The following is an 18,340-nucleotide window of genomic DNA, read 5'->3' on the forward strand; positions in this document are numbered from 1 at the left end:
GTCGAGGGTTGTTATTGAGACTTTTACTGTTTTTGGACTCTCGCAAAGAAAGAGGAGGAGTTCCGTTCATTATGGGCTTATATACGGCTAGGCCCTATGGTTGTCGTGATATGGTGTCACAGGATGTGATGTTTTTGTTTTGTTTTTCTTATTGGCTGCTAAAAATTAAAGGCATGGAAAGAGAAGCATAATCCTCGTCTCCATGTCCTTAATAGAATTGAAAAACTCTTGACGCGATAGCTAGAATTTTTTTTACTGTAAAATACTTTCAACTACAATCTGTATGAGACCAATTGGGTAAGCTAGAACATTTCTGCAGCCACATTTGTCGCTAAATTCATAGCAGCAGATAAAAAAAAATGCACTGGTTGACTGTCGTACTCTGCTTCTCATGATCCGCCCCTCATGGCCCACCTCCATTCTTCTACCATACATTGGCCCCCAAAATATGCATTCTGGAATTATTTTTTACAAATCTTTCACTGTCGTATGGATAACAATGAATTGTTCTGTACATTGTCCTCTTTGTCAGCGCCTGGTGGCCCTTTTACTGCGTGATAAATAATTATGAATACTTAACTAATTAACGATACCTGTTTTATCGACCTTAAACACGTGATTTGTTGCCTCGGTTGATAATCAACGTTGTTACCTTCACATTGCGCACAATCTCTATAACAGGTGTATCAACTCACCGAGTTATCTTACCGGCCTTACCACGTTCTCTTAATCAGCAGTGTAGCCATAAAACACACACACAAAGGATGTGCCAGAGTATTCCACCCTCTTGAACTTCCTCCTGTGGTTCGGAGTCTGGGCGGGAGTCAGTCGAGCACGGAGCTCCCCGGGCAGAGGCAGAGCAAGGCTAAGGTCCATCAGCGAGAAGTGCGCGTTCCTCGTAAGCACCTCCCAACTCAAGCAAAAACCAGCCACCTGCGGTGCCAAACCAAGTTCTGGAGTGTTCCTCCTGCAACAGCTATGGAGGGGACCAGTGAGCCCACCGAGCTCCTCTCGGGCTTCTTGTCTAAGAGGCGGCAGACCATGGTGAGTGCTATCGTTTGAATTACTGTGACCTCGGGCCATTTTGAGACCTTCTCTCAGTGCTTAATTTGAGCCTCTGGAGACCATCGTCAACTATTTTTGGGAACCTGTACTTGTTTTCCAGCACCCGATATTTTCTCAGGGAACACAGAGGGAACCTCGCACATATCGGAAAGACGGTGGGTGATAAAGACGATAAAACCGTCACGAAGCAACCTGGAAGAGCGAGGAAAAGTGGGCAGGAGTGTTTGGTAGTGCATTAAAAAACTAGCAGACTTAGCGTAATATTTAAGACCCACTAGCGCCATTCCAACGCCACAATATTGTAATTTTTGATGCTAATGCGGCGTTAGAAGGTCATAAATGGTGTGCCATATTTACAAAGTGGCTGAATGCATGCATTGTGCCATTTTGTAAGCCTTTGCACTACATAATGCCTGCACCAGGCATAATGTATGCAAAGGGTGCATTCCCTCGTTTGGGGAGGGGGGCAAAAAAAATGGCGCATGGAAATCAAATAGATTTTCGTGCACCATTTTTTACGGCACTGCTCAGAGTAGGCATTAAAAGGAGTCTTCAGTTGGTTACAGTGGGCCTCTGGGTGGATTAGTGTCAGAATTATTGACGCTGATCCTGCAAAGCACCGGACTAGCATCAAAAATTCTGATGCTAGTCCCCTACCCACCGCCATGGTACGCAGTATTTTCATTGTGGCGCACACATGATGGCGTTAGGGGGTACAAAGGGGTGCAAGAAAAGTGGCACTGCACTGTGTGCAGCACCATTTTTCTTAAATATGCCCCTTAGTGTTCAGCAGGCCTGCAACGCCTATTAGACTGAAAGGGCCTTAGCCTCCACCATGTAAGCACGGGCTGTGGAGTAGACAGGCAGTCTTGAACTGTCCTGGGTTGGGATTAGGCAAGATCTAACTTTTCATAAACATAAGAAACATGGGGGAACACATAAGGCACACATCGTTTTACATGTGCATTTTACACCGGTTTATATGCTGTTACATCCTTTGTGTCTTTACATACCAACTCTTTTGTCCTTAAACAGTCTCGTTCCGTATGCCATATATGGTGGACTTGATGCATTATCGTGGTGGTGCTTTCAAATTAGTATGTCAACTTGTGTTCCTTACATCGAACGTTATTTTTAACTACCAACTATTGACTACTAATCAGACATCTTGGTGTTGAGGATGGATTTTCTATTGCTGCATTCTTGACTGTTATCAATTATCATACACTATTGATGTATGTAAAAAAAAAGAAATTCCGGGGGGTTGGGAGCATTCGACGATTTTATTATGTACTTGGTGATTATTATCTTATGGATATCATTGAGATATGTCCTCGACATGTTCCCCTTTAGCCAATGATATGAACTTTTCTACTAATTCATCCCATTCCTGGGCTATTGGGTATTTCCTACATCTGGCCTTTTCTTCTCTTCTAAGGGCAACTCCTTCTGCTTTACCCCATTCTATTACCTCCGCCCTCCATTGGCTCACCGCGGGTGCTGTCGTGGCTTTCCATCGCCTAGTCAGTAGGCGTTTAGCAATAGGAGTGCTAGGTATATCCATCTAGGGAGAACTTTTAATTTTTTGGGACGCAGGAGCATTCCCAGTATACATGTCTCCATTTTACAGTATACAGTCTTCCCTGCTAGTGTATTTAGGGAATTGGTTATATTTTCCCAGTATTTAGTGACGTAGTGCGTAATACTAGCATGTAGGAGGAAAAATGAGGTTGATAAGTTGTGTTCATGTATGTAGTCAGTGTCTGTTAGTAAACGTTGGTCTTTAAACAAGGAACCTATGAACTCTACGCCTTCCTGTGCCCATTTTTGTAGTTGTGCAGGGTTTAAATTACCTATGGTTAGTGGTAATCCCAACAGTGGGATATTGGGAGAATAGGGAATCGTGCCAGAGGTGTATTGAAGTGCCAGCTGCCAATATTGGAGTGCTATTTTCAACAAGAGAGGGGTGCATCCTTGAACCAGGGTTCCGGGGCAGAACAAGGAGTGCAGATTACCCCTGTCTAGCATCTGTTGATTATAGTTTATTACTTGTAAGTTTCGGCCGCTAAACCAGCACGCCAGCCATTGGAGCTGCCCTGCTATGCAGTAAGCCTTAAAGTCTGGTGCGTTCATCCCTCCCTGCTCTACCGGCAACTGTAACTTGGCCAGGCTTATTCTGCGTCGTCCCTTCCCTCATATAAGTTCCAGCAACATGGAGTTGAGTAGTTTAAAATATGACTCCAGAACTTTCACTGGTAGGTTAGTGAAGTAGTATAGTAGGTGGGGTAGTGCCACCATTTTGGCTAGTGCCAACCTTCCAGCAATTGAAATTGGTAACGTAATCCAGAACTGGATCTGTGTTTTAAGTGAGGAGAGGGCTCTTTTCAGGTTACCTTCCAGGAGGTCTTCTGGTGTGCAATATACTTGAATCCCAAGATATCAGAAAGTGTCTGTTGCAACTTGTAGTTGGTGATCTCCAAATGGTAGCGTGTTGTCTCTATGTGGCTCATAGAATGAGAAAGCTATGGATTTGTTATAATTTATGGGCAGTCCAGACTGGGGCCTGAATTCTTTAAAGATATATGCCGCTTTGTTAGGGTTTTGGTTTAGATCCTTGATATATAATATAATATCATCAGCGTATAGTGAAACTACATGTTGTGCATGATCTATTTCAATGCCCCATGTTCCGCCCTCTTGTCTCAATAATTGTGCCAGAGGTTCTATGGCAAGGACAAATAGTAAGGGGGATAAAGGGCAGCCTTGCCTTGTGCCTCTATATACCGAATACGTGTCTGATATATTTTGTCCTTTACGTGCTCTGGCTGTTGGTGCCGCATATAGTAGGCTGACCCATTTAATATAGTCCGGCAGGACCTGAAACTTCTTTAGTACCTTTATCATGTATTCACAACTAATTGAGTTGAAGGCCTGTTGGAGATCTAACGAGAGACATCCCGCGTGTGGGAGTTTCCCCCTTGCCGCATCCATCAACTGGTATAATCTACGCACATTTAAGGAGGTGTTCCTCGTTGGCACAAAACTGCATTGGTCCGTGTGTATAAGATTGGCTATGTGTGGTAGGAACCTTTGTGCTATAATTTTTGCTAGGATTTTATGCTCCATGTTTAATAAGGATAGTGGTCTATACGATGAGATATCTGTTGCTTCCTAACCCGGATTCAGTAGGGACGTCACTAGTGCCTGCCTAGTAGTGTCCGGTAGTCGTCCTATTTCTAAGGATGTTTGATATAATCGCTCCAAGTGTGGGGTGAGCTGTGTGTTGAATAGTGAATAAAATTCTGTGTCTTTTTTTGGATACCTCCCATCCGCCTCACATTCCAAGTGATAATATTATATTCACGTTATGTATGCATATTTGAGTCTGGTTATGTGCATCCGCAGTCGTTTATGGCCCCATGTTAGTCTATAGTTTCTGCAGAGTAGTGTATCTGGCGTAGTTGTAGATGTCTGTCTTAGTAACAAATAAACATACTTATACTCTAGTAGAAATACCAGGCAAAGGCTAAACTTCTTTGCCAAACAATTACGTAATACATAACCCAGGTGCTACAACGAAGCAGCCAATTCGTGCTGGAAGGGGCCTGCGCAATGGGGCGTGGATCAAGAATATGTCCAGCTGCCAGCGGGTTTGTTAGTGATAATGTGAGAGAAGAAAAAATCAACGTATGCCAAGGAGCTCTACCAACCGGGCCCATCACAATTATTATTATAGGGGGCGAGGCCGGGGCCTGACCCGAAAACATAATAAATATTTTGTGAATGTGAATGTTATTATGGGGTTACATCTTCTAAAAGTCTTTAGCTAGTTGTGGAGTAATGTCTGGAAATAGAGCCATGATCCCCTCTGAGTCTGATGCCGCTATGCTATCTATTGAGTAAGCAGTTCTGCAGGGAGAGGAGTTCATCTCTCGTAGGGAGCCCGCAGTTTGTAATGCATTGTTTTGTCCCTCCAGGGCCTGACGCAGTGTTGGGTCTGTTCTTTTCCGTGACGTTTGGGCTTTATTCTGTTTGTCTCTACGATGTTGAGGAAGTTGTCCTGCGTGGTGGTTGCTGTTCTGTTCCTCCGCTCGTCAGTATGGGAAGTTTTTGTCGATCCAGGTACACACCAGGTCGGGTGAGTCAAAGAAATGCATTTTCTGGTTATGTGAGATGCAGAGTTTTTCTGGGAATAGTAGAGCATATTTTATCTCCATTTTTCATAGTCTTTGTTTTATTATTTGGAAGGATGCTCTGCGTTTCTGGACTGCCAGGTTATAGTCTGGATATAGTGAGATCTTGGCATTGTCAATTATAATGGGATCTAACTCCCTCGCAACCTGTAAGGCGACATCTCTATCTCTATGGTTCAATATTTGTGCTATTACAGGTCTTGCTGGGGCTCCTGGTATGGGTTTTCTGCCAGGGATACGGTGTGCTCTCTCCACCACAAAGTGAATCGACAGTCTGTCTTTGGCTATGGATTGCAGCCATGACTCAATGTATCGTGTGGGGTCGTTTCCTTCTTTGCCTTTGGGGAGCCCAATTATGCGTATACTATTGCGCTGTGAGCGCCCCTCTGCGTCTTCGATCCTTTCCTGTAGGGCTTCCACCTGTTGCTAGAGCTTCACAATGGCATTTTTATTGTCGTTGTGTGTCGGGAGGATATCTGCCACTGTTGATTCCGTTTGTTTTAACCTGTCTGAGAGTTTTGCTTGATCATCTTTCATTATATTCATGTCTGTTGTGATCATATCCAATCTGTTCTGTATGGCTTGTCGAGAGTCTCTGATTTCTTTTAGTATAGTGTCCAGCTTATCCATATTTTCTTTCGCCTGGGGCGTCGGGTTCTGGCTCCGGGGAGTTGGGGGTCACACCGTCTTCCATTGATTTGCCCTTTGTGCGGCCCATTACCGGACTTCACTGTAATGTTCTTTTTGTCTTACACCTCAGGTCAGATTTTCATACGTTCATTCCTGGCGGGCTCTCAGGTCCTTTTTGTTCTGTTTATGAGGTTGTCAGAATCTTATTTCTGCTTCGCGGAATATAGCAGGGGGGGTATTGGAAATGGCTTTGTGAGTTATTCCTTTTGTGTGCACTGCAGTAACACTTGTCACTACTCAATTTAGTTTTTCACCCTTTCCCCGCGCCACCCCCGACCGTCCCAGCGGTAGTCTGTACTCTCCGGTGGGGAAGTTCCCCTGTGATAGGTCCTCCGCTTAGCGGAACGCTGTCACCATGTCCTCAATTGGAATCGCAACAAGCCCCAGGTTCCAGCCCAGTCCAAAGCGCCTCCTCAGCAATAGAGTGTTTTCTCTTAGCTCTGCGGCTGTAAGTGCTGCAGGCCTTTCGGTGTGGTGTGCACGGTTGCCGGGGCGTTCAAGGGCAGGGGGAGGGCCGCCGGCGGGCCGATCGACAAGCAGGTCTGTTATTCGGTCGATTTTCTGCCCTCAGCCGCATCCTCGCCCACCCCCACTCACCGCTTTTCTGCCATGTCAATCCTCGTGCCTCGTCCCCAGGCCTATTCCGTTCTCCGCATCTGTTGGTGTTGCGGGTCCTCCCCTGCGCCCCCGCCCGGTCTCCAGCGTGACCACAGGCAGGGAGGGGCCCCGGGCTGCCGGGTCGGCACACTGGGTGCGCCTGACAGGTCCGGCCCTCGATCGCACCTCCAGTCGCCTCCACTCAGCGTCTTTGGCCGTAGCTGGTCCCGTCATCGCACGTCTTTGCTCTTCTTCTACAGGCCCATTCAGCTTTCCTCTTATTAGATCGTGTTCAGACCTCGTTGGGGGCCCTGGATTGCACAGTCTGACTCTCGACACCTCCCCCGAATCAGCGTTTGGGTTCCAGCCATGCCCCAGTCCCCGATATGTGTCGGATTTCAATTTTACGGTGGGCCCAGTCGGGAGCTCCCCGTCTATGCGACCGCCATCTTAGGCGGATAGCCACGCCCCCCTACTTTGCAGGCTTTCATAAGACCATTTATCAGTCCACGTGTCCTTCTTTATTTAATTCATCATTTAAAAATGAGTCCAAGACGTATATTTCCTTAACTTGGAAGGGTTTCACTTACGTACACTAAAATGTATTTCTGCATTGACTGACATTTATCAGGATTCACAGTTTTTTGCATGCAATGATGATGCTATTAGCAGGGGCACTGGAATTATGCGATCCAAGTGTTTTTTAAATAATATTGGATTTGCTGCATTTGCCACTTAATCATTTGTCTGCTGCATAGTCTGTAGATGTTGACAGAAGCTATTTTTTTTATCTCAAACGGATCAAAATTTACTAAAAACATGCCAATAAGTGTTCCTGCGCTCTGGAAGGCCCTTTGCAAATGTGGAATGGTCATATTTCAGTTGCTTAATGCTGTATTTAGTCATTCAATTGGTGTTAATAAAGTGAAAGCTTTCAGAGACAGTGCTACTATGTTTAAAGGTAACAAAATAATGAGGTAATACTATCACAAAATGTGCTGCACTATGCCGCATAATTTGCCTTTTCTTGACACATAATTTATTTAACATTCCTATATAATTTGGTCCTCTTGGCTAGTAATGAACCAAGAGGCAAGTCAGTTGTCATGGTAACCCGCTTAGATTATTAGAACATATGGAACAATATTTAAGTCTTTTAAAACAAATAAAAGTTTTTGTAGAGGGCAAATGCTAAATTGGGATTTTTTTAAGGTACTCTTAAAAGGGACAATAGAAGACACAGAGGCGCAGTGAAATAAAGTTATAGCCTAAGGTAAAAGCAATTTTGTCTAGCAGGTGAACCACGTTTGAAACCAGGAAACCTGTTTTTACGGTGTTCTAGATGAATGAGAAGTGGCTTTGTAACTGATATAAGGGTGTAGGTGGCAGAACCCACAAGAAGTCTTGGACCGAAGTACCAAGAGGACTGTTGCCAGAGCTCAGCCTTCAATAACTCTTCCACCTAGAGAAAAGTAACTTTCAGCATGTCCAAACGGTTGACGTTTTGTTGCACGATCAGGTTCGATAACCATAGTTCAAATTACATCTGAATCCCCACTTGCCAACTGTAAGAGGCTGGCCTGGCTTATAGTGGGTACCTGATGGTACTTACACCTGGTGCCAGGTCCAGTTATCCCTTATTAGTAGTTTTCTAGCAGCGTAGGCTGATAGAGGTAGCTATAGCAGAGCAGCTTAGGCTGAACTAGTAGACATGCAAAGCTCCTACTATACCACTTATATCATATAGCACTATATCATAAGAATCACAATACTCAGAGTTACTAAAAATAAAGGTACTTTATTTTAGTGACAATGTGCCAAAAATATCTCAGAGGATATACTCCCTTAGGAGGTAAGTAAAATACACAAAATATACACACAAACCAAAATCAGGTAAGTAAACAGAACTGTAGAATACAATAGGATGCAATAGGCCTAGGGGCAACACAAACCATATACTAAAAAAAGTGGAATGCAAACCATTTAGGGACCCCAGGCCTAGTGTAGTGTGTAGAGGGTCGCTGGGAGTGTAAGAAAACACTAAGGGTGTCCAAGATATCCCACCCCAAGACCCTGAAAAGTATGAGTAAAGTGACCCTACTTCCCCAGAAACACACTAAAGTCGTGATAGGAGATTCTGCAAAGACCACAACTGACTGCAAAGCACTGAAGACGGATTCCTGGACCTGAGGACCTGTAAAGGAAGGGGACCAAGTCCAAGAGTCACGAAAGTGTCCAGGAGGGGCAGGAGCCTCGGATGAAGGTGCAAAATGGCTGCCTACGGGTGGAAGAAGCTGAAGATTCTGCAACAACAGAAGATGCCAGGAACTTCTCCTTTGCACAGAAGATGTCCCACTGTGTGCTGGAGGATGCAGAGTTGTTTCCACACAGAAAGACCGCAAAACAGCCTTGCTAGCTGCAAAGGTCACGGTTAAAGACAAAGGGTGCTGCCCGGGCCCAGGAAGGTCCAGGAGGTCGCCACTTGGAAGAGGAGACAGAGGGGGCGCCCAGCAACACAGAGAGCCCACGCAGAAGCAGGCAGCACCCGCAGAAGTAATTGAACATGGGTTCAAGAAAACTGAGCACGTCGGTCGTCTCAACACTACAAAGGAGGGTCCCACGAAGCCGGTGGTCAACTCAGCAAGTTGAGCAATGCAGGACGGAGTACTGGGGACCTGGGGTGTGCTGTGCACGAAGGATTTCTTGCAAAAGTGCTCAGAAGCCCGAGCAGCTGCAGTTCACGCAGTACACAGGATTACTGTCTGGCGTGGGGAGGCAAGGACTTACCTCCACCAAATTTGGACATATGGACCACTGGACACTCAGGGTCACTTGGATACAGCTCCTGTGTTCCAGAGGTCTGGGACACACTGGAGGAGCTCTGGGCACCACCCCTGGGGTGGTGATGGACAGGGGAGAGGTCACTCCCCTTTCCTTTGTCCAGTTTTCCGCCAGAGCAGGGGCTGGGGGATCCCTGAACCAGGGTAGACTGGTTTATGCAAGGAGGGCACCATCTGTGCCCTTCAAAGCATTCCCAGAGGCCAGGAGAGGCTACTCCTCTCAGGTCCTTAACACCTGTTTCCAAAGGGAGATGGTGTAACACCCTCTCTCAGAGGAAATCCTTTGTTCTGCCTTCCTGGGACTGGGCTGCCCAGACCCAGGAGGGCAGAAGCCAGTCTGTGGGTTGGCAGCAGCGGTAGCTGCAGTGAAAACCCCAGAGAGCTGGTTTGGCAGTACCTGGGGTCCATGCTGGAGCCCCGGGATGCATGGGATTGGCACCCCAATACCAGATTTGGCATGGGGGGAGAATTCCATGATCTTAGACATTTTACATGGCCATATTCGGAGTTACCATTGTGAAGCTACATATAGGTATTGACCTATATAAGTAGGGCACGCTTGTAATGGTGTCCTCGCACTCACAAAGTCCGGGGAAATTGTCCTGAACTATGTGGGGGCACCTTGGCTAGTGCCAGAGTGCCCTCACACTTAGTAACTTTGTTACCTAACCTTCACTAAGTGAGGGTTAGACATATAGGTGACTTTTAAGTTACTTAAGTGCAGGGGAAAATGGCTATGAAATAACATGGACGTTATTTAACTCAGGCTGCAATGGCAGTCCTGTGTAAGAATTGTCTGAGCTCCCTATGGGCAGCCCATAGGGATCTCCTGGAACCCCAATACCCTGGTACCTAGGTACCATATACTAGGGGATTATAAGGGTGTTCCAATGTGCCAATTAGAATTGGTAAAAATGGTTACTAGTCTGCAGTGACAATTTTAAAGGCAGAGAGAGCATAAGCACTGAGGTTCAGATTAGCAGAGCCTCAGTGACACATTTAGGCACCACACAGGAAACACACATTCAGGCCACAACTATGAGCACTGGGGTCCTGGCTAGCAGGATCCCAGTGAGACAGGCAAAAACAAACTGACACACAAGTAAAAATGGGGATAACATGCCAGGCAAGACAGTACTTTCCTACACCAACTGCCAAAGATAAGGTGAATTACTTAGAGTGTCTAGGGCCACATCATCCTGCATTCACTCAGCTCGCACTACTCACACAGGTTCACAAGGCATCCTCCACTCACACTGGCTCACCTTTTACTCTCCCCATCCACTTACAAGAGCACACTGGTCACTGAATTCTCACATGGGCACACAACTTGCGTTGAACTAACACCTCTCACCCTGCACTCACACAGGCATTCCATTTACCCTGCATTCCCACTACTCACTCTTCATTTACACCACACACCTTCAGTCAGCACATCCAGACCACACCTGTAATGCTGCACATAATAAACTACCGAACACTTATGAGCATGCACATGTCTACAAATGCAGTCACATAATATCTGTCCTTCCTGCAGTACGAGGAGCTTATTCAGTTCCATCCGTAACCAGGTGCAATGCAAGATGGGAGAGTGTACTAAGACTGTGAGATGGTACAGGAAAGGAGATTGAGCTGGGCCTGTGGGGCTTGGTGTGGGAGCCAGGATTAGTCTTAGGTGGTGGGTATCAGCCAAGAGGGAGTGGTGAAGGCAGCAGGAATGGCATCAGCAGGCTAAGGATGAAGCACTGCAGCACATGGCTGTGATCTGGTGTGAGTGTTGACTGGTTCTACAGGTTCAGGGTGTGGTGCAGTTGGGGTAAGAATTTATGGTTCAAGAGGTACTTGTTGGCAGTGCACTGAGCCCCATTTGCCTTCATAGCCCCTGTGAAGGAAAGTGGGGTGGGGGTCACCTGTGGCCAGATTTGCTGTTTCTGAAGCCATGATGTAGACCAACTTCTGGTTACTGTTGGCCTGCGTAGCAATATCGCTACGCAGGGGCTGGTATTGGCGGGCGAGCGTGCTGAAACTACACCTGGTGTGAGATGGGAGCAGTCCGTGGAGGAGCTAGTGAAGTTGAGTAGAGTGTACTGAGGTTTTAGGGTGGTGTAGGAGGGGGGACTGGCATGAGGCTGCTGTGGTGTAGGACCACAGACTAAGGCTGCAGCGAGCAGCACTTCTGAAGTTCAAAAAAGGTTGAACAAAACAAACTTTTTTTGTTTTGAATGTCACTAATGCAAATGGCGAAGAAAAAGCAAACCGACTCAGATGCTCCTGCGTCATCACGCTGGACATAGCAACAATTTTGGATGGGGGAATCCCCTTGTTGAGAAGTTCTATTCACCATAATGTCTACCAGTCATGCTGCTGTTGGCTCAGAAAGTGATATTCGTAGCCAATACTCTCACATCATTTTGAAGGGGCCTTCTGCTTGCGCACTGACACATTATTGCGTTTTAATGGGGTAGCCATGTTAGGTGCGGGAACACTACTCCGGCGTCAAGAGAAGTGTAACAAGCACTGCACTCTTTCACGACAGCACCACACAAATTCTGCCCAATCAATGTCCGATATGCCAAAGTCTCTCTGATGGATATGTTTCTTAAAGCTTATTTCAGTTGATCACACCAGGCATGGAAATAGCCAGAGCTAAAAAGTACATCTCAGAAGTATTGAAACACTTTCAATGTGGTGCTTAAAAGTCACATCAAAGCACAATACATTAACTTAAGTACATTAATGCTTGACATAACTCCTTGTGTTATCCGTGATGTGTTGTGGAGTACTAGTGATTATCCAAAAGTTGTGAAGTGGTTTTTAAAACCGTATTATTTTATTAAAAACACCTTTGTTTTCTTTCTTTTCTTTCAGTGCCTTTAGTGCCTCTTGAACAATTCCATCCTGAACCCATTGTGCCCTTGACTCCCATTGACATGTTGTTATTAAGTGAAAGACACTGACTATATATACTTAGGTGGCATACAGTGTATAGTTGGTCTCTCTGCATACTTATCCTTTCTGGCAGAGGGCATGTGTCAGATTTAGTTAAGGGAGCATGGGGCAAGCTGGGGCTACTGGGCCTCAGCAGTGGGGGCAGGGGTGGTTTACCTCGGATGTCCCAGAGTCCGTACTACTTTGGCTTCACAAACTGGGCCACGGTTTTCCTCTTAAGCATTTGACTCATAGTGGTAGCACTTTGGATCACCCCCACACTTCTCAGGAAGGTAGTGTAGGGAAATGGAAACTCGGAACTTGGATAACCCAGCAGGGCAATATCTGTTTGTGCAACTCAGTTCTTTTTTCTGTATAACACACATACTTTAATAGATGAGCTTGAAACAGTACAACGGTACAGTGCAGCTGGTATAATAATATGCACTGCCACATAGCTACTGCACCTTAAGATACTGTCTTCCTCTTCTCTCTTTCACATGAGTCCCTCTTGTGAGTCTAGACAGGTCCCCTTAGGTTTGTTTTGTGAGTTATTAATCAAGGCTCAGGTGCAGGTACCCCATTTTAATTATGGCTTGGTAGTCTCCTAGATACAGCCACAGTGCAGGTCTGGATGCATTTCAGCATCTCGTCCACTTGTAGGACTAGACTGCATGGTTGCATGAGTGGCCCTCAGTGTGGTTAAGCTGCAACAGGATGGGGCAGGCAGAGCGGCAGCCATGAGTCCTTCAGCGAATGCAAGTAATGGAAGACAGTGAGGGCTCATGATAGGCATCAGACCTGCTTCTGGGTTAATGGGCAGTAGATGGGCAACCAGTGTCACAGCTGCACACTAGCAGACATGGAATGCACTTTGTAAATGATGCAGTTGTGACTGTCGTGCACAAGTCTTGGCTACAACAGTGACATCCACCATGGACATAGTTTTTGACTTCTGTGGCAATGTCAGCCACAGGGTCAGCTCTGAGTTTCAGTGGCTACATTCACCAATGGACATTGTCAGAGCACCCCAGGCAATCCTGTACATTCTATATGCCAAGGTCCTAAATAACTTATGTAGTTCAGTCAAAATATATTCACATGTATCTCTTTATTAGTATTATTTGGTCATCAGATCACAGTACATAACAATGAAAATAACTTCTATAAAAAAATAAGTGCTTACCATATCGTATAGCTCACACCATGCATCCTCCAGTCACATTCATTCACTACTTTCACTCAACTTCATTTCCTTTCTCCTACTCTTCTTTCTTTAACAAATGTGAAATAAAATATATACCACATATAAATCTAATGTATATAAAAATATCACAATTATCAAGTGTTGTATTCATACTACAACCTCAATTTGTACTTCATACATATGTATCAATTACTTTAAATCCATTCATCTTTTCAGAATAGCACACTAATCATAACTTAAACCCCATATCTTTGTAACGTTAAATTCTTTCTTCTTTCAAGATGAAACACTAGATGTTGACTGTAACTTAAACTCTCGAGCTTCCTTTGAATTCCTTCTTCTTTTCAAAACAATACACTGTAGGAAGCTGGCTCTGTGTATTCTTTATCAAAATGAGATATGGAGTACACAGAGTCCAGGGATTCCCCAGAGGCTTGACAGAGGCTGAAATACATTACACTAATGCTCTATTTGTGGTAGTGTGGTCGAGCAGTTAGGCTTATCAGAGGGTAGTGTTAAGCATTTGTTGTACACACACAAGCAATAGAAGAAACACACACTCAATGACTTAACTCCAGACCTATAGGATTTTGTATAGAAAGATATATGTTTTATTTTATTTCTAGAACCACAAGATTCAGTGTGCAGGTAAATACATAAAATGAAAGGTACTTTGCATATATATCATCAGGATTTGAATAGAAGCAACAATATATACAGTTTTCTTTAAAATGACAAAAAGCTATTTTAAAAGTGGACACTGCATTGTTCAACAGTTCCTGGGGGAAGAAAAGATAGTACAGTTTTACAGGTAAGTATTCAACTTCCAGTTCTTATCTCTGGGGTTTAGGTAGTCCATCGTTGGGGGTTCAAGTTAACCCCAATCACCCACCACCAGCAACACGGGGCCGGTCGGGTGCAGAGGTCAAAGAGGAACCAAATTAACGTGGGCTTCTATGGAGATAGGGGGTACTCGGAATCCGGTCAGCCAGCAGGTAAGTACCCGCGACTAGGAGGGCAGATGAAGGGGGTTCAAGAGAGCACCGGAGGGGCCCCAAGTAGGCACCACACATGCACCCTCAGCATCTCTAGGGCGGCCAGGTGCAGGGTGCAAACAGGGTGTCGGTTTTCAATGCAACTCTAAGATGGGACCCCGGGGGTCACTCTAAGGCTGCAGACAAGGTCCAGGGGGCTTCTCGGGCAAGCCACCGGCTGGACAGGGAGAAGGGCTGCCAGCTGGTCGATGCTGCACGGGGGGTCAGGTCCTCCAAGGCCTGGGGGCTGCGGGTGCAGTGTGTCCTTTAGGGGTCGGATATCTTCATCCGGACTGCGCGGTCAGGATTCCCTCTGCAAGCATCGTCATGGAGGTTTAGAGGGGTCAACCCAGGGTGGGCTCTTGTTCCCAATCGCTTGGGGACCCTTTCTTATTGGGTGGACCACCTGGACACAGGCCGTGGGCATCGTGTGCACAGGGGTCAGGACTCGTGCATCTGGAGTGAGGTGGGAGTCCTTAGTTGTGGGTTTCTTCAGACAGAGCCACTGTTCTCGGGAATTCTTGGTCCATTTGGGTGCAGGGCAGTCCTCTGGAGTTGGCAGAGGTCGCCGGGCCCACTGGATGCGTCACAGGTCTTTTTGCATGTTCTTTGAAGCAGGAGACAGGCCGGTAGGGCTGGGGCCTCAGTAGTTGCCATTTGAAGCCGGAGAAAGGCCGGTAGGGTTGGGCCCTAAGTAGTTGTCATTTGAAGCAGGAGACAGGCCGGTAGTGCTAGGGCGTAAGTAGTTGTTGTCTTCTGTGCTGGGGCTTTCATCTTAGCAGTCCTTCTTCTTCTTGTAGGTCACTGGGAATCTGGTGAGCTGGGTTCACGGAGGCCCTTAAATCCTAGATTTAGTGGCCTGTTAGGGGTCAGAGGGCAGTAGCCAATGGCTGTTCCCTAATTTTCCAGCCAGACTTGCTGACAAAAGTGGGGCTTTGTCCGGAGGGGGGTAGGGTTGCAGGCATCTCCACTAGCTGGAATGCTTGAGCCTTTGAGGCTCACCGCCAGGTGTTACAGTTCCCGCAGTGGGAGGTGTGAAGCACCTCCACCCAGGACAGGCTTTGTTTCTGACCACAGAGTGCACAAAGGCACTCACTCAATGTGGTCAGAAACTTGTCTGAAAGTGTCAGGCTGGCACTAGCAACTGGGCCGATGATTTGGGCTGACAAACTGGGGGCCTCTCTAAGAAGCACTGTGTGCATTTTTCAATAAATCCCACACTGGCATCAGTGTGAGTTTATTGTGCTGAGAAATTTGATACCAAACTTCCCTATTCAGTGAAGCCATTATGGTGCTGTGTAGTTCATAATGACAAACTCCCAGACCATATACTCAATATGCCTACACTAGTTTTGCTTTCACTAATGACCGAGCTGAAAACAATCTCTGGAATGCACTTCTTAGTTTAAAGAAGAAATTTATTATTACTTCACCACAAGGTTCCTGAGAGAGAAGATTAGTAGGTTGGAGGCACACAATTAAAAGTAGTCACAGCAATGAAAGGAAAATATATCAAAGCGATTCTCAATTGCAATGTACACTTCAAATATATGTGATTATATTATAGCATAACTTGCAAGGCAAAGAATAGAAGTCAAAATTCATCACCGTAGTAGGGCCCACCAAAATGCTTCATCTTTCTCATGCCAGCAAGAAGAACGACTTCTGTTCAACTGTGAGAAAGAGATTTTCCACCCCCACGGGACAATGTCAGGCAGCTGGCGCCCGCTCCTGACTGAAGTCTTGGAATTCCAAACTACTGAACAGAGTCATCTGTTTTATATCTTTGAATTGAGAACTTTTCTAGAAAGCCCTCCCCCTTAGAGGAGAATTATAAAAAAAGTGCTTGCTACTGTAGATCAGAGTTGGAAAAAAACATGACGGAGGTCGGCCAGGTCTCCAAGGCCCGTTCCTTCCCAAGGCTGGGTAGAGGGGAAAAAACACAATATATGCGCTCCCTTATCATGCTAGGGTTCTGTGAGAGAAAAACACAAGCTTAGTTTACCATGTGGAAAAACACAGCTCATCTGCAATGTTTCAACTGCAATGTCTAATGCTACGTTAAAGCCAATAGGCAGCTAAACTGAATACAACATGTAATGTGCTACTGGTGAACATTGAACAACTAATATGCGCAGTGATGAAACACAAAGTCAGTGGTCAAACACAATTATTTTCAATACATCTCCACCCTCTGAACAATGACTTTTGTTTACTTTTTTCTCTTATTTCAAAGAAAAAAAACAAAAACATAAGCAAATCAGGTTTGAATGATGAAAGCAATCACTGTAAAGCAATGGAAGTGGATTAACGTATTGATCTCATTCTTTCAAATCAGATACACCTACAATGAAAAGACTGAAGTTTATATAATCTGATTGGGATAATAACTGGTGGAATAGTGTCTCTAAAATAGCAAGTTGATGTAGCATGGGTTCTACTCATGTAAAGGTACACGTTCCACCTGAAAGGTTTGCTGGAATGTAAATGAAAGTTAAGTTTCCACACGAAAACAGCCAGCCAACTGGCAACTTGACATGTTTAATGTGACTGGCAGCAGTCACTAGATGACGACAAACCATTTGATTTGACATATTCTTGCAATGTCTGTCCATTCGGTAAAAGCACAAAATGCTTTGTTCCCACGGTAAATTTTGAGAAGTTGATGTTTTCTTTTCTAAGCGCATCTGAATGCATTTTCCGATGTCACGAGAATTACAAGACATGTAGTAACACACGTCACCGGGAGTAATGTTGTAGGTGATTATATGAGTGAGATTACCTCACTTTTCATTGGTTGTTTCCTGGCAGTCCCTGCAATACTCATATGGACTGAAGTGGGTTTCAACATCAAGTTTTTGCACGTCTTTGTCACGATTAGTAGCATTGGAAATTCCTAATAAGATGTTTGTTGGCGTTGGTATGGCGATTTAACATGTTGACAAAACATCCACAGTGCTTCGCATGGCGCCCAGATCTGTTGAGCACGGTCTGCGCCAAATGAATTCAAATGTTGTCATTCAGATGCAGTAAAGGTGTTGCACAACGTGGTCGATCAATCAAGTTGAGATTGGGGGTGTTGGGTCCCTCCCAACCCCACACGCACACATCCAAAAGGAGACCACGTGGAACACTCGCAGCACAAACAAGCTGTAGTATGATCTGTAAAAGAAACAAGTATGATCATTCTCGCAAATAACATTTATCAGCTGGAAAATGTTCCCATTTTTCCTGTCCTGGTTTCATGATCAACAGAACAATATTGGGGCCCTTTGCTATAATTTCTGCAGGTTCCGGAGGGTCATTTGGGGGTTCAACCCACACCTTAGCACTGAGGTGTTTATCTGCTGCACCACAGCTTCCCTCTCCTTGCTCTGTCAGAAGGGTTGGGGCAGACTCCTTCCTTACCAAACCTCCATTCACTGCACTTATGGCAAGTTGGGGAATTCTGTCTCCAAACTGTATGAATGAATCAGATTCTCTTCTAGTTATCAGAATAACTTTGATGTCTCTTTGGTAATATGCAGCAATCACTCCCCCTAAAACCTGAATACCTTTGAGGGCCAATCCAGATCTGGGAGCAACCAACCCAAAATGCTCTGGGGGATGCTGTACTCCAATACCTGTTTCACACAAAGCTATTCCTCGTGGTTTTAGTCTATAAGCTTGTACAGCATGTATGTCAAGACCTGCAGCTTCGGGTGTAGCTCTGTAAGGGGCTAACGCTTTGGGTTTTATTTCCCAGTGTGTGAAGGTATTGGTGGCCACATGTGGTTGTATTTGCAA

General features: G+C 45.5%; 1 protein-coding gene across 4 annotated transcripts in view; it reads left to right on the forward strand.

Moving 5' to 3' along the window:
• Positions 1 to 742: 742 nt before the first annotated feature.
• LOC138273990 (uncharacterized) overlaps positions 743 to 18,340 on the forward strand; it is a 294,057-nt gene continuing 276,459 nt past the window's right edge. For 3 of the 4 annotated variants that reach the window (XM_069218921.1, XM_069218922.1, XM_069218923.1), the window contains exon 1: positions 743 to 1,044. In XM_069218921.1, the coding sequence (XP_069075022.1) occupies positions 979 to 1,044 (66 nt within the window). In that variant the 5' untranslated portion in view covers positions 743 to 978. The remainder of the gene's footprint in view (positions 1,045 to 18,340) is intronic. The other variant, XM_069218924.1, reaches the window with a different exon arrangement.

Source organism: Pleurodeles waltl, unplaced genomic scaffold, assembly GCF_031143425.1.
Source record: "Pleurodeles waltl isolate 20211129_DDA unplaced genomic scaffold, aPleWal1.hap1.20221129 scaffold_130, whole genome shotgun sequence".
Lineage (NCBI taxonomy): Eukaryota > Metazoa > Chordata > Amphibia > Caudata > Salamandridae > Pleurodeles > Pleurodeles waltl.